General features: G+C 38.6%; 1 protein-coding gene across 1 annotated transcript in view; it reads left to right on the top strand.

The window, feature by feature from the left end:
- LOC308650643 (NXPE family member 3-like) overlaps window positions 1–16754 on the top strand; it is a gene marked incomplete at its 5' end in the record, with an annotated part of 60483 nt that overhangs the window by 11907 nt on the left and 31822 nt on the right. Inside the window, 2 exons of the mRNA XM_081296827.1 lie at window positions 10047–10126; window positions 12712–12924. Of these exons, the coding sequence (XP_081152953.1) occupies window positions 10047–10126; window positions 12712–12924 (293 nt within the window). The remainder of the gene's footprint in view (window positions 1–10046; window positions 10127–12711; window positions 12925–16754) is intronic.

A 16754-nucleotide genomic window follows, 5' to 3' on the forward strand; every position in this document is an offset into this window, starting at 1 on the left:
GGAATCAGGAGTGAAGTGGGACTAGCAGCACAGAATCCCCGGCTACCGCTCCCACCAGGGCTGACAACAGAGGTCCCTTGCACCAGCTACCAGGGGAGTTGCTACCTAAGGGCAAACAAATTTGCTGGGGGTCCTCAGCTCCAAGACCTACAAACTTAGGGTCTGAGGGAGGCAAACAGAAAGGGTGTGCCCAGGCATCAGTGAAAACAGGGCTCCCAGGAGCAGCAGACCCGGCGTGTAGCCAGTATTGTGGTGAGCGTCACAGGTGAGCGGGGCCTGGCTTGAGGAACCACAAGAGAAGGACCTAGACACTCAGGACTGGAGACTCGCACAGTCTGGGAAGAAGAGCTGAGGCACAGTGATTGGTTCCCACCTATCACGAGGAGAAGCCTGGCCCAGTGGGCATAGCTCCACCTACTGGAAGAGAAGTTAATCGAGCTCTATGACTGCATTTATTATTATTACTATTTTTTTTAATGATTATTATTAGTAATTTTTTTTTTATTCTCACTTTTTGTAGTTGATGTTGTTGTTGTTCTTTAACTTTCTTATTAATGGTTTCAATTTTTTTAATTCTTTTTATTCTATTATTATTATTATTTTTTAAACTCCAATTTCCATTTTTCTATTATCATTATAATTTTTTTGTTTGTTTTAAAATTTTTATTTTTTCGTTTTTTCTTTCTTTCTTTTCACTTTCTTTTCTTTTGTCTTTTAATTTTTTTCAATTTTCTTATTCCCCCTCTCTTGAATTCCACCTGCCTACACTCACTCTATTTAGTAACTTCTTCCCTTCCCTTCTAATACCTCTCCTCCCAAGCATCAAATAAATTTATAAGAGTAAACAGTAATTCAGCAGTCAAACAGAACAAGAAGTATCATGAGCATAAAAAAGCAAGGAAGAAAAGGAGTACAAACAATGAAAGACAGCCTAAATATTCAGGAGGACCTGGAGTCATCAGAAAAATGGCCATATAAAGAACTCAAGGAACACCTTAGACAGATGGAAAGGAACCTTAAAGAGCACATTGAAAAGGAATTACATAAACAGATAAAAGAAGAAGTTAAGCATCTTTATCAGGAGATAGAGATTATAAAAAAAATCAAACAATAATTCTAGAAATGAAGGAAACGATAAACCAAATTAAAAACTCAATCGAGAGTATCACTAACAGAGTGGAGCAAGTAGAAGCCAGAACGTCAGATAATGAAGACAAAATATATCATCTTGAAAAGAGTCTAGCCAACTCAGATAGACTGGTAAAAAATCACGAGAAAAACATCCAAGAGATTTGGGATAATTTAAAAAAATCAAACTTACGAGTCATCGGGATAGAGGAAGGCACAGAGATTCATGCCAAGGGAATGAGTAACGTGCTGAAGGAAATAATTACAGAAAACTTCCCAGAAATAAAAAAGGAAACAGATATACAAATTGTAGATGCATACAGGACACCAAGCACACAAAATCACAGTAGACCAACGCCAAGACACATTGTTATGAAGCTATCCAATATACAGAACAAAGAGATAATATTAAAAGCTACAAGAGAAAAGAGGCAGATTACATTTAGGGGTAAACCAATAAGGTTGACAACGGATTTTTCATCACAGACGCTGAAAGCGAGAAGATCCTGGAACAACGTATTTCAAACACTGAAAGACAATGGATGCCAACCAAGAATTCTGTATCCAGCAAAATTAAGCTTCAGATACGACAACGAGATAAAAATCTTTCATGACAAACAAAAGCTAAAAGAATTTGTAGCCAGAAAACCAGCATTGCAAGGCGTCTTGAGCAAAACTCTACACGAGGAAGAAATGGAAAACGATAACCAAAACCATCAGCGGGAAGTGCCTGGGTAAAGACAGAGGACCGGGGGGAAAGCTAACCATGGAGAAACAATCTAAATTAGGGGAAAAAAAGAGATAAATAATCAAACATGGCAGGAAGTACTAACCATATATCAATAGTAACTCTAAACGTTAATGGCTTAAACTCTCCAATAAAGCGACATAGGCTGGTAACATGGATTAAAAAAACAAATCCAACAATATGCTGCCTCCAGGAGACACATCTGATTGGAAAAGACATACACAGGCTCAAGGTAAAAGGTTGGGAAAAAATATACCATGCACACGCTCCTCGTAAGCAAGCAGGGGTGGCCATTCTCATATCGAATAAAATCGACTTCAAGACTAAGTTAATCAAAAGGGATAAGGAAGGACATTATATACTGTTAAAAGGAACCATTGTCCAACAAGACATAACAATTATCAATATTTATGCACCAAATAATGGCGCTGCGACGTTCATAAAACAAACTCTCCTCAAGTTCAAGAATCGAATAGACCACAACACAATAATCATGGGTGACTTCAACACACCTCTCTCACCATTGGACAGATCCTCCAAACAAAAGTTGAATAAAGAAACTATTGACCTCAATATCACAATCAATAACCTAGACTTAACTGACATATATAGAATATATCAACCATCATCAAGTGGATATACTTTTTTCTCAGCAGCACATGGAACCTTCTCAAAAATAGATCATATATTATGCCATAGGGCAACCCTCAGTAAATATAAAGGGGTTGAGATAATACCATGCACTTTATCAGATCATAATGGAATGAAACTGGAAATCAATGATAAAAGAAGGAAGGAAAAATCCTACATCACATGGACAATGAACAATACGTTACTGAATGATCAATGGGTTACAGAAGACATAAAGGAGGAAATCAAAAAATTCTTAGAGATAAATGAAAATACAGACACAACATATCGGAATCTATGGGACACAATGAAAGCAGTTTTGAGAGGGAAATTCATCGCCTGGAGGTCATTCCTCAAAAAAAGGAAAAACCAACAAATAAATGAGCTCACACTTCATCTCAAAACCCTAGAAAAGGAAGAGCAAAACAAGAGCAAATGTAGCAGAAGGCAAGAATTAATTAAAATCAGAGCAGAAATCAATGAAATTGAAACAAAAGAAACTATTGAAAAAATTAACAAAACAAAAAGTTGGTTCTTTGAAAAAATAAATAAGATCGACAGACCCCTAGCCATACTAACAAAGAGAAGAAGAGAGAGAACTCAAATTACTAACATACGGGATGAAAAAGGCAATATTACAACAGACGCTTCAGAAATACAGAAAACAATTAGAAATTATTTTGAAAACCTATATTCCAATAAAATAGAAGATAGTGAAGACATCGATAAATTCCTTAAGTCATATGATTTGCCCAGACTGAGTCAGGAGGAAACTCACAACTTAAACAGACCAATATCAATAGACGAAATAGAAGAAGCAATCAAAAGACTTCCTACCAAGAAAAGCCCAGGACCGGATGGGTATACAGCGGAGTTCTACAAAACCTTTAAAGAAGAATTAATACCAATACTTTTCAAATTATTTCAGGAAATAGAAAAACAGGGAGCTCTTCCAAATTCATTCTATGAGGCCAACATCACCCTGATTCCGAAACCAGACAAAGACACCTCAAAGAAAGAAAACTACAGACCAATATCTCTAATGAACCTAGATGCAAAAATCCTCAATAAAATTCTGGCGAATCGGATACAAAGGCACATCAAAAAACTTGTGCACCATGATCAAGTAGGATTCATCCCTGGGATGCAAGGATGGTTCAATATACGGAAATCAATAAATGTTATTCACCACATCAATAGACTTAAAGATAAGAACCATATGATCATCTCGATAGATGCAGAAAAAGCATTTGACAAAGTACAGCATCCCTTTATGTTCAAAACATTAGAAAAACTAGGGATAACAGGAACTTACCTTGACATTGTAAAAGCTATCTATGCTAAGCCTCAGGCTAGCATCATTCTGAATGGAGAAAAATTGAAGGCATTCCCTCTAAAATCTGGAACAAGACAGGGATGCCCCCTATCACCACTTCTATTCAATATAGTTCTCGAAACACTGGCCAGAGCAATTAGACAGACGAAAGAAATTAAAGGCATAAAAATAGGAAAAGAAGAACTTAAATTATCACTATTTGCAGATGACATGATTCTATACCTAGAAGACCCAAAAGGGTCTACAAAAAAACTACTAGAACTAATAAATGAATTCAGCAAAGTGGCAGGATATAAAATCAACACACATAAATCAAAGGCATTTCTGTATATCAGCGACAAAACTTCTGAAATGGAAATGATGAAAAACACTCCATTCACAATATCCTCAAAAAAAATAAAATACTTGGGAATCAACCTAACAAAAGAGGTGAAAGACCTATACAATGAAAACTACAGAACCCTAAAGAAAGAAATAGAAGAGGATCTTAGAAGATGGAAAAATATACCTTGTTCATGGATAGGCAGAACTAACATCATCAAAATGGCGATATTACCAAAAGTTCTCTATAGGTTTAATGCAATGCCAATCAAAATCCCAATGGCATTTCTTGTAGAAATAGATAAAGCAATCATGAAATTCATATGGAAAAATAAAAGACCCAGAATAGCAAAAACAATTCTAAGCAGGAAGTATGAATCAGGTGGTATAGCGATACCAGACTTCAAACTATATTACAGAGCAATAGTAATAAAAACAGCATGGTACTGGTACCAGAACAGGCGGGTGGACCAATGGTACAGAATAGAGGACACAGAGACTAATCCACAAAGCTACAACTATCTTATATTTGATAAAGGAGCTAAAAACATGCAATGGAGAAAGGATAGCATCTTCAACAAATGGTGTTGGGAAAACTGGAAATCCATATCCAACAAAATGAAACTGAATCCCCTACTCTCGCCATGCACAAAAGTCAACTCAAAGTGGATAAAGGAGCTAGATATCAAATTAGAGACTCTCCGTCTGATAGAAGAAAAAGTTGGCTCCGATCTGCAGATAGTGGGGACGGGCTCAAAATTCCTTAACAGGACACCCATAGCACAAGAGTTAATAACAAGAATCAACAAATGGGACTTTCTTAAACTGAAAAGTTTTTTCTCAGCAAGAGAAACAATAAGAGAGGTAAATAGGGAGCCCACATCATGGGAACAAATTTTTACTCCTCACACTTCAGATAGAGCCCTAATATCCAGAGTATACAAAGAACTCAAAAAATTAGACAATAAGAAAACAAACAACCCAATCAACAAATGGGCCAAGGACATGAACAAACACTTCACAGAGGAGGACATACAATCAATCAACAAGTACATGAAAAAATGCTCACCATCTCTAGCAGTCAAGGAAACGCAAATCAAAACCACCCTAAGATACCACCTCACCCCAGTAAGATTGGCAGCCATGACAAAGTCAAACAACAACGAGTGCTGGCGAGGATGTGGGGAAAAGGGTACTCTTGTACACTGCTGGTGGGACTGCAAACGGGTGCGGCCAATTTGGAAAGCAGTTTGGAGATTCCTGGGAAAGCTGGGAATGGAACCACCATTTGACCCAGCTATTGCCCTTCTCGGACTATTTCCTGAAGACCTTAAAAGAGCACACTACAGGGATACTGCCACATCGATGTTCATAGCAGCACAATTCACAATTGCCAGACTGTGGAATCAACCCAGATGCCCTTCAATAGATGAATGGATAAAAAAAATGTGGCATTTATACACCATGGAGTATTACGCAGCACTAAAAAATGACAAAATCACGGAATTTGCAGGGAAATGGATGGCACTAGAGCAGATTATTCTTAGTGAAGCTAGCCAATCCCTAAAAAACAAATACCAAATGTCTTCTTTGATATAATGAGAGCAACTAAGAACAGAACAGGGAGGAAGAGCAGGAAGAAAAGTTTAACATTAAACAGAGACATGAGGCGGGAGGGAAAGGGAAAAAAAAGGGAAATCACATGGAAATGGAGGGAGACCCTCATTGTTTTACAAAATTATATATAAGAGGTTATGAGGGGAATGGGATAACAAACATGGAGGGAAATGAATTACAGTAGATGGGGTAGAGAGAGAAGATGGGAGGGGAGGGGAGGGGGGATAGTAGAGGATAGGAAAGGTAGCAGAATGCAACAGTCACTAATATGGCAGTATGTAAAAATGTGATGTGTAACCGATGTGATTCTGCAATCTGTATTTGGGGTAAAAATGGGAGTTCATAACCCACTTGATTCTAATGTATGAAATATGATTTGTCAAGAGATTTGTAATGTTGTGAACATCCAATAAAAAAAATAAATAAAGTAAAAAAAAAAAAAACAAAGAGTGTTGAGGATGGGTAGTGGTAGAAAATCTCATATCCACTGGTAGGTGTGTTAATACCATTAGTTACACCGTTACTAAATCTTGAAAACATAATGAGTAATGATATATACATATTATAGCTAAAGTTTTAAAACTTGCAAACAATTCCAATTAGTATTTTGAATTCATAAACATGTATCAACTGTATCAAATATGGATGAGAATATAAATACTGAATTCATAATAGTGACTTCATCTTTTTGAGGAACAGTATGAAAGAGGGCAGGAGCATGGAGGGTGTGCTTGAGGAACCTGTAATGATTAATCTATTCATTTTTAACCATTGATTGTGAATAACTATAGACCCACAAGAAGTTGCAAAAAGAATACATTGAATCATCTGCCCCTCTGGCCCAATTTCCCCCAATGGCAACATTTAATATATGAAGAACAAAATCAAAACAGAAAATAAGCTTTGATACAATTCTGTTAACCAGACCACAAAATCATTCAGTTTCCTTTGACTGGTCCATGTAGGGGTGTGTGTGTGTGTGTGTGTGTGTGTGTGTGTTTCTCTACAAATTCACCTTACGTATAGATTGGTGTAACCACCATTACAATCAAGATTCAGAAATGTTCTCCAAAAGGAAACCCCTCTGCTCTCCCTTCTAGGCTCTCCCACTCCCCAGTGCCTGTTCTTATCACCTGGTAACTCTTTTCTGTTCTCTATCTCCACAGTTTTGTCATTTCTAGATGGTTCTGTAAGTGGAATCAGACAGTAATGCAGTCATTTGAGATTTTTTTCCACAAACACAAAGTTCTCTAGACCCATCCATGCTGTTGCATCTATTGATAATTCACTCCTTTTTCTTGACACTGTGTACGTTTGTTGAGCCATTTGCCCATTGAAGGACACTGGGGTGTTTCCAGATTTTAACTATCATAATAAAGCTTCTATGAATATTTATATACAGGTTCTTTTGTTTAAAAAAAGATTCTTTTGTCATATCTGTGGAACAAAATGCCTGAGTGCAGTTTCCTGGTTGTGCAATTGGTAGATGTTTAGTTTTACAAGAAACTGCCAAACTACTAGAGCAGATTATGCTTAGTGAAGCTAGCCAATCCCTAAAAAACAAATACCAAATGTCTTCTTTGATATAATGAGAGCAACTATGAACAGAGCAGGGAGGAAGAGCAGGAAGAAAAGATTAACATTAAACAGAGACATGAGATGGGAGGGAAAGGGAGAGATAAGGGAAATTGCATGGAAATGAAGGGAGACCCTCATTGCTATACAAAATTACATATAAGAGGTTGTGAGGGGAATGGGAAAATAAACAAGGAGAGAAATGAATTACAGTAGATGGGGTAGAGAGAGAAGATGGGAGGGGAGGGGAGGGGGGATAGTAGGGGATAGGAAAGGTAGCATAATACAACAATTACTAATAGGGCATTATGTAAAATTGTGGATGTGTAACCGACGTGATTCTGCAATCTGCATTTGGGGTAAAATTGGGAGTTCATAACCCACTTCAATCTAATGTATGAAATATGATATGTCAAGAGCTTTGTAATGTTGTGAACAACCAATAAAAAATAAAGAAAGAAAGAAAGAAAGAAAAAGAAACTGCCAAACTATTTGCCAGAGTGGCTATACCATTTTATATTCCCACCAGCCATGTTTAAGAGACCCAGTCTCTCTGTGTCCTCTCCTGCATTTAGCATTAGTATTTTAACATTTTAGTTATTGATCAATTTCTTTTTAAAGAAAGATTGGATTCATGTCTGGCAAAATGTTAATATCTAATAGATCTATATATTACGTACACAATAAAGACATTTTTTAATGATGCATAGAAGAGGGTAAAGGAGCCAGACGGAGTTATAGCTACAGAAGGAGGTAATAATGGGATGGGTGTGGTGGTGCACAACTGTGATACCATTATCTTGGGAGGCTGAGGCTGGAAGATCCAAAGTTTAAAGCCATCCTCAGCAACTTAGTGAGGCACTGAGCAACTCAGCAAGACTCTGTCTCAAAACAAAAAATAAAAATAAAAATAAAAATAAAAAAGGGCTGGGGATGTGGCTCAGTGGTTAAGCACCCCTGGGTTTAGTTCTTGGTACTAAAAAGAAAAGAAAACAACAACAACAACAAAAAAAAAACAAACAAATAATGGAAGACTGGAGCTGTTTTAACTTTTCGTTTAAACATTAAAAAAATCAAATTTAGTGAAGTTTCATTTACATGCAATGAAATAACCATGTTTCTAATGTGCAAGTCAATGTGTTTTGTGATTGCCAAGACAGTCAAGCTAGAGAATATTTGCCCCTAACGTTCTCTTGCACCTCTTCACTGTCAATTTCTTTCCTGTACTAACCTCCAGTCCCAGGCAACCAAATAGACTTCTGACAGTAAATATGGGTTTTGCCTTTTGTAGAATTGCATAAAACCAGAATCACACAGTATACAGTCTTGTATCTGCCTTTGGGTCTGTGAAATGTTTCTGAGACTCATCTCTGCGGTTGTATATCAGTATATTTTCCTTCCTATTGCTGAAAGTCTTGTGTCTTATGGAGGTAGCACTATTTGTTCGCCCATTCACCTGTCAATCAACATCTGAGTCATTTCCAGTTTGGGCCATTATAAAAAGACTGCTGTGAACATTGAGGTATGAGGTGTTTTTTTTTTTTCTTTTTTTGTGGTGCTGGGGATTGAACCCAGTGACTTGTGCATGAGAGGCAGGCACTCTACCCATTGAGCTACCTCCCCAGCCCTGAGATATGAGAGTTTTGTAGACAAATATTTTCATACTAGGTAAACAACTACAGATCCAGCTTTTACATTCACAAACATTATTTTTTAGAACAGTTTTAGATTAACAGAGAAACTGAGAAGATAGCGTGAAGTTCCAGTGTTTCATTTCCTGCATAGTATCTCTTCTGATTCACATCTTACACGAATGTGGTACATCTGTTTCAATTCATGAACTTGTGGTGAGGCATTATTAACATTACAATCCATTAGATTTTTAACTAATGTCTTTTATTTCTTATTGGAGATCCCATTCAAGTTCCCACATTACATTCAGGCTTATCTTGGTTGTAACAGTCTTTCTGACTTTGTCTTTGATGACCTTGAGTTTTGGAGAAGTACTGATCAATTATCTTGTGGGATTCCCCTCTATGGAAATATATCTGATGTCTCTTGCTTATCATCAGACTGGGATTGTGTATTTTAGGAAGGAAGATTGCGGAAGTAAATTATATTTCCATCAGGTGACATCACAGGTACACAGTATGAATGTGGTTTGTGCCCATTGGTGTTAACCTTGTTTGCCTGGCCAAGGGGATTTTTGTTAGGTTTCTGCACTGTAAAGCAACCCCCCCCCCACCTCCTTTGAACTTTGGGAATCAGTAGGCACAACCCAACTCAAAGAGTGGAGAGGTATGACTTCAATGTCTGAGTGTTCATGTAAGAACAATGAAAAATTCTTCTGCTCCCTGTCCTTCCAGAATTTAGTGCCAGGAAGTGATCCCTGTCATTCTGTGTATTTCCATTTATAGAAAAAGAAAACTCTGTGATCTGGCTTGGTTGTCTTTCCTCACCTTGACTATTAGTAAGCCAAGAGTCCAATGAGTAGATGAAATGCAGAAAGTCCCTTCCCGAGACTCCTGATAATGGTCCCAAATTATAAATGTGCTAATTATACTGGAATGTTCTCATTCCTTTTTTGAATTAGAGGGGAAATGACAAGTCAATCATCAAATCCCTTTAGCAACTCCAGATTTCACCAGGTGACCTTCCCACAAAGCTCTCTCTCTCTCTCTGTTTCTCCAGCAAAGTGACTGACAAGCTGCTACCTCAGGGTGTTGCTCCAATTCTGATCAGACCAGCAACCACAGAAAACATCAGTCGGGGTGAGTGAGGCTGAGTCATGCTGGGAGTGGAGGGTGATGATGGACCTATATGGGTTTTGTTCCTTGACCAAGAGGCTAGCCTCTCCCTTCCAGGGTGGTAGAGTACAGGGGTTAGCAGCATGGACTGTGACACCAGGCTTCTTGGATTCACATACTATCCCTGCCAGTCACTGTTTTTCTGATTTCAAACCACTTCATTGAAGTATGGATTGACATACTAAATGCTGTGTACAACTAGATGCCTTTGGCCATAAACAAACACACCCCATGAAACCATCACCACAATCTGTACCATAAACATATTCAACTTCTAGCAATTATACTTTAAGATTGTGATGGGACTGATGAAGAGAAGATCAAGAGTAAATTAGACTTTAAAATCTTACTTTGTGACCAAGGAGCTCAATTTTTATTCTGCAATTTTTGGAATATACAGAACACTGAGGATGTGTTTTCCATCTATTGTTCTATATAGATTACTATAATGGGGCAGGGAATTGAGTGCCATTTCATGCCCTGTTTATCTAGAGATGTTCTATAGTAAAGGAAAATATATGCTTTAATACCCTCCTGAAAATATGATATATTTTTAAAATTTTTATTTATTTATATATTTATTTGGTCTTGGGGATTGAACTCAGGGGCACTTAAGCACGGAGCCACTTCCCCAGTCCTATTTTGTATTTTATTTAGAGACAGGGTCTCACTGAGTTACATAGCGCCTTGCTGTTGCTAAGTCTGGCTTTGAACTTGAGATCCTCCTCCCTCGGGATCTTCCTCCAGAGCTGCTGGGATTACAGGCGTGTGCCACCAAGCCAGGCATATTTTAATTAAATACTCTATACATGTTAAAAAACATACTCATTACCTTCCAAAATTTCCTCCTGCCACTTGTGTTTATTATTACTGTTATGGTGTATGTAACACTTGGCATAAGATTTTTCCCTCCCAGCAAATTTTCATTCTATAATACTGTATTGTTCACTATAGACTCAGGGGTTGTAGAGTAGATCTCTTGGACTTATTCATCCTGTAAAACTGAAACTTTGTCTCTTTTCTCCATCATCTTCCTGCTTTCTCTTCACCTACGCCCATGTCAACCATCATTTTGCAGTCTGCCTCTTGAGTCTCATAATTTAGATCCCTTGTGTCATTGAAGCCAGTGGTCTTTGACCTTCTTTGGCCTATTTCACTTAACACAACATCTCTGGAGATCAACCACGTTTTCACAAATGGCAGGGTTTCATTCCTTTTCTTTTTGCTTTTTCATTTTCCTAGCTATACCAAGGAAAAACTGACAAATGAAATGCATGTTTTTAAAGCATACAATGTGATGATGTGGTATAGGTACACGTTAAGAAGCAATCACCCACAATTGAGTCAATTGGCCCATCCATTGTCTCTCATAGTTTACCTGGTTGTTTTATTTTTAGTATTTTTTTAGTGTGATAAGGACAACATAACACTTAATCTCTTAGCAAATTTCAAGTATATAATACAGATAATTATGAATTACTGTCACTATGCTATACATTAGAATGTATTGATCTTATAAATGCAAGTTTGTACATTTTGAACCAAATCTTCCATTTTGCCCTTTCTCCAAGTCCCTGGCAACCTTCATTCTACTCTATTTTTTTTTAAAGAGAGAATGAGAGAGAGGAGAGAGAGAGAGAGAGAGAGAGAGAGACAGAGAGAGAGAATTTTTTTAATATTTATTTTTTAGTTCTCGGCGGACACAACATCTTTGTTGGTATGTGGTGCTGAGGATCGAACCCTATTTTTAAAATTCATTTTTAGGTTCTACATAGGTAAGATCATATGGTATTTGTCTTTCTCTGCCTGGCTTCTTTGTTTTTGTGTGTGTTGGGGGACACAGGGAATTCAGCCAAGGGGCATTTTTCACTGAACTACATCCCCAACCCTTTTATTATTATTTTTTAAAATTTTGAAACAGGATCTTACTAAACTACTTAGGGTCTTGCTAAATTGCCGAGGCTGGCCTCAAACTTGCAAGCCACCTATCTCATCCTCCCAAGTTGCTGGGTTTACAGAGGTGCACCACCAGGCCCAACTGTCTGGCTTATCTCCCTTAGTATAATGCCCTTCAAGTTCATCCATGTTGTCCTAAAAAGCAGAATGTCCTTTCTTAAGAATGGATAATATTACTCTGTATGTGTGTCCTGTTTTCTTTAACCATTGATCCATAGCTAGACACTCAGTTATTTCCGTATCTTAGATATTGTGAATAATGCTCCAATGAATGTGAAACTGTGGATAATCTTTTTGAGATCCTGATTTCACTTCCTTTTAGTATATACCCAGGAGTGGTATTGTTGCATCACATAGGAGTTCTGTTCATTAATTTTTGAACTGCCAATCATTGATCTTGATCACATATTCCTTAACGTTTCATGTCCTAGTGTCCCTACTCTCACCAGATATAAGAATGGTATGTCATAGGTTTTGTCAAAGAGTAATGAAAAAATACATGTAAAGCACACAGAAGAGTACCTGACATCTTCTAGATGTTAATGTTGGTTCTTTTTGTTTTTTATTCTGTTCTGCTTTTCTCCTTCCTATAGTGCTATCCCCACAGACCAAGTGCCGCCCTGGCCTTCTGGCCCCAAAGCCCTCTGGCTTCTACCACCAAGATGTATGGCATTCCCTGTCCTGCTCTGGCCAGTCCTTCCCCACTGTTGACAGCATCCTGGGCTGCCTGGCTGGCCACATTGTGCACATGATGGGGGACTCCACGCTTCGGCAGTGGTGGGAATATCTACGTGACACAGTGCCCTGTGAGTGACACATGGGGACTCATGAAGAAACAGGTGACCAGAGAGGGATTTGAAGGAAACTGTGGTGCTTGGTGGAGAGGTGGGCAGGATGCTGGGTGCTCCTGAAAGGCGAGTGAATGAGGAGGGCAGAATTATCACTGGACTGCCTTCCTGGTTTAGTTACCATGGAACTCAAATGAGAGCACCAACCTTTCAAATAACAGTGTGTGGTGATTCCAAGAGTCCTCATTTAATTTCTAAGTAGAATCCTCAGTGAGTCTCTCAAAGATTATTAAAGTGAGAAAAACACAAAGTTCACACATTTGCTGGGAGGAGTACTGGGGTTTGAACTCAGGGGCAATCAACCACTGAGCCACATTGCCAGTCCTATTTTGTATTTTATTGAGAGACAGGGTCTCACTGAGTACCTTTGCACCTCGCTCTTGCTGAGGCTGGCTTTGAACTTGAGAACCTCTTTCCTTAGCCTTACATACCACTGGGAATTATAGGCATGGGCCACCCAGCCCGGCACAAAGGAGACACAAATAGGAGACACCTGAGCTGAGATCTGAAAGAGGATTTTGGATCAGTCAGGCACAGAGCATCAGGAGAACATTCTAGGTTGGGGAACAGAGATGCCCAGGGATGACATAAATCACATGGAAATTTGTTTGTTTAGTTTTTAGTTGAAGATTAAGTGAGACAAAAGGAGACAGCAGAAATACGCAACAGTTCCTAGAATTTTATCTATCATGTTCAGGGTTGTGACTCGAATTTGCTAAAAATGACTCTGGGTACAGCTGAAGATTGATTTCTTCCAAAGAGTCTCCACCTGGAGCTCAGGCTTTATTTTCTCAAACTATTTGTACATTTGGAAAGTACATTTTCTGAAAGATGACTTAAGGAAGCTGTAGATTTTTCCAGTATGTCCAGACTAGTTTCCTGGTCTAGGAGCAGGGCTACAGCAATATATGCCCCAGGGAAAGGCAGGTGCCTGTCACCACTTGGGGGTGGCTTCTGGTGAGAGCTTACTTTGTGCTCAGCTCCCAGACTTGCTTGACTACTCAGAGGAACAGCTCACTGACCACAGCCCATCATGGAATCTACTGACCAGGGAAGATATGAAAAGGCTGGACTTCCATCTTGTAGACCACTGAGCATGACTCCCTCCCTCACCCCTTGTACCCATAACCTTATTCAACCAAACTCCATTCCCCTCAGAGACCCTGTTATCTTTTTATTTTAAATTTATTTATTCTAATTTGTTGCACGTGATAGCAGAATGCATTTCAACGCATAGTACACATATAGAACAAGATTTTTCATGTCTCTGGTTGTACACAAAGTAGAGTCACACCATTCGTGTGTTCATACATGTACTTAGGGTAATGATGTCCATCTCTTTCCACCATTTCCTATTCCCATGCCCCCTCCCTTTTCCTCTCTCCCCTTTGCCCTATCCAAAGTTCCTTCATTCCTCCCGTGCTCCCCCTGCCCCCATTATGTATCAGCATCCACATATCAGAGAAAAAAATTAGCCTTTGGTTTTTTGGGATTGGTTTACTTCACTTAGCATCATATTCTACAACTCCATTCCATTTACCTGTAAATGCCATGATTTTATTCTCTTTTAATGCTGAGTAATAATCCATTGTGTATATGTACCACAGTTTCTTTATCCATTCATCTGTTGAAGTGCATCTAGTTGGTTCCACAATTTAGCCATTGTGAATTGTGCTGCTATAAACATTGATGTGGCTATGTCCCTGTAGTATGCTGTTTTGAAGTCCTTTGGGTATAAACGGAGGAGTGGGATAACTGGGTCAAATTATGGTTCCATTCCACGTTTTCCAAGGAATCTCCATATTGCTTTCCATATTGGTTGCACCAACTTGCAGTTTCACCAGCAATGTGTGAGTGTGCCTTTTTCCCCCACATCCTTGCCAACATTTATTTTGTTTGTGTTCTTAATAGCTGTCATTCTGACTAGAGTGAGATGAAATCTTAGAGTAGTTTTGATTTGCATTTCTCAAATTGCTAGAGATGTTGAACATTTTTTTCACATATTTGTTGATTGATTGTATATCACCTTCTGAGAACTGAAAAGCTTCTTCTCAGCAAAAGAAACAGTCAATGAGGTGAAGAGAGAGACTACAGAATGGGAGCAAATTTTTACCATATGCACATCAGATAGAGCACTAATCTCTAGGATATATAAAACACTCAAAAAACTTAACTCCAAAATAACAAATAACCAAATCAATAAATGGGCCAAGGAACTGAACAGACACTTCTCAGAGACTCTGTTATCTTGAGAGTCCTTAAAACAACTGCACTGGCTGGGTGCAATGGTGCATGCCTGTAATCCCAGCAGCTCAGGAGGCAGAGGCAAGAGGATTGTGAGTTCAAAACCAGCTTCAGCAATTTAGCAAGGCTCTAAGCAACTCAGTGAAACCCTGTCTCTAATAAAATACAAAATAGGTCTGGGGATGTGGCTCAGTAGTTGAGTGCCCCTGAGTTCAATCCCTGGTACCCCCCTCAAAAAAGAAAACTGTACTAGCTGGGCATAGTGGTGCACACCTGTAATCCCAGCAGTCGGGAGGCTGAGGCAGGAGGATTGTGAGTTTAAAGCCAGCCTCAGCAACTTAATGAGGTCCTAGAGACCCTGACTTTAAATAAAATTTTAAAATAGGACTGGGAATGTGGCTCAGTGGTTAAGTGTGCCTGGGTTCAGTCCCTTATACCATCCCCCCAAAAAAAACAAAAGGACTCCCTTCCTGTGTCTTCTACAGCACAGTAACCTGGGAGTTTCTCTTCAGACAAATTTATATCTTACTTTACAGGGAAAAATTTAAAAAGCTATATCCTCCAGAGTTAGCCTTGCTATTGCAAAGCTTAAGACTAAATGTAGGGGCTAGGGTTGTAGCTCAATGGTAGAATGGTTGCCTGGCACATGTGAGGTACTGGGTTCAACATCAGCACCCCATAAAAATAAAAACAAATAAAATGAAGGCATTGTGTCCATCTACAAGTTAAAAAAAAGACTAAATGTATGTTCATAGCAGCGCAATTCACAATAGCTAGACTGTGGAACCAACCCAGATGCCTTTCAATAGATGAATGGATAAAAAAAATGTGGCATTTATACACAATGGAGTATTACGCCGCACTAAAAAATGACAAAATCATGGAATTTGCAGGGAAATGGATGGCATTAGAGCAGATTATGCTAAGTGAAGCTAGCCAATCCCTAAAAAACAAATACCAAATGTCTTCTTTGATATAATGAGAGCAACTAAGAACAGAGCAGGGAAGAAGAGCAGGAGGAAAAGATTAACATTAAACAGAGACATGAGGTGGGAGGGAAAGGGAGAGAAAAGAGAAATTGCATGGAAATGGAAGGAGACCCTCATTGTTATACAAAATTACATATAAGAGGTTGTGAGGGGAATGGGGAAAAAAACAAGGAGAGAAATGAATTACAGTAGATGGGGTAGAGAGAGAAGATGGGAGGGGAGGGGAGGGGGGATAGTAGAGGATAGGAAAGGTAGCAGAATACAACAGTTACTAATATGGCATTATGTAAAAATGTGGATGTGTAACCAATGTGATTCTGCAATCTGTATTTGGGTTAAAAATGGGAGTTCATAACCCACTTGAATCTAATGTATGAAATATGATATGTCAAGAGCTTTGTAATGTTTTGAACAACCAATAAAAAAAGACTAAATGTATTTGCTCACATCAAACAATTCTTTTTTGTTTTGTACTGGGAATTGAACTCTGATCTTCAACATGTGCTAGGCCAGTGCTCTATCATATTACATTCCTAGCCTAACATGGAACAACTT

This window comes from Spermophilus citellus (genome assembly GCF_964194105.1).
Source record: "Spermophilus citellus genome assembly, chromosome: 6".
NCBI lineage: Eukaryota > Metazoa > Chordata > Mammalia > Rodentia > Sciuridae > Spermophilus > Spermophilus citellus.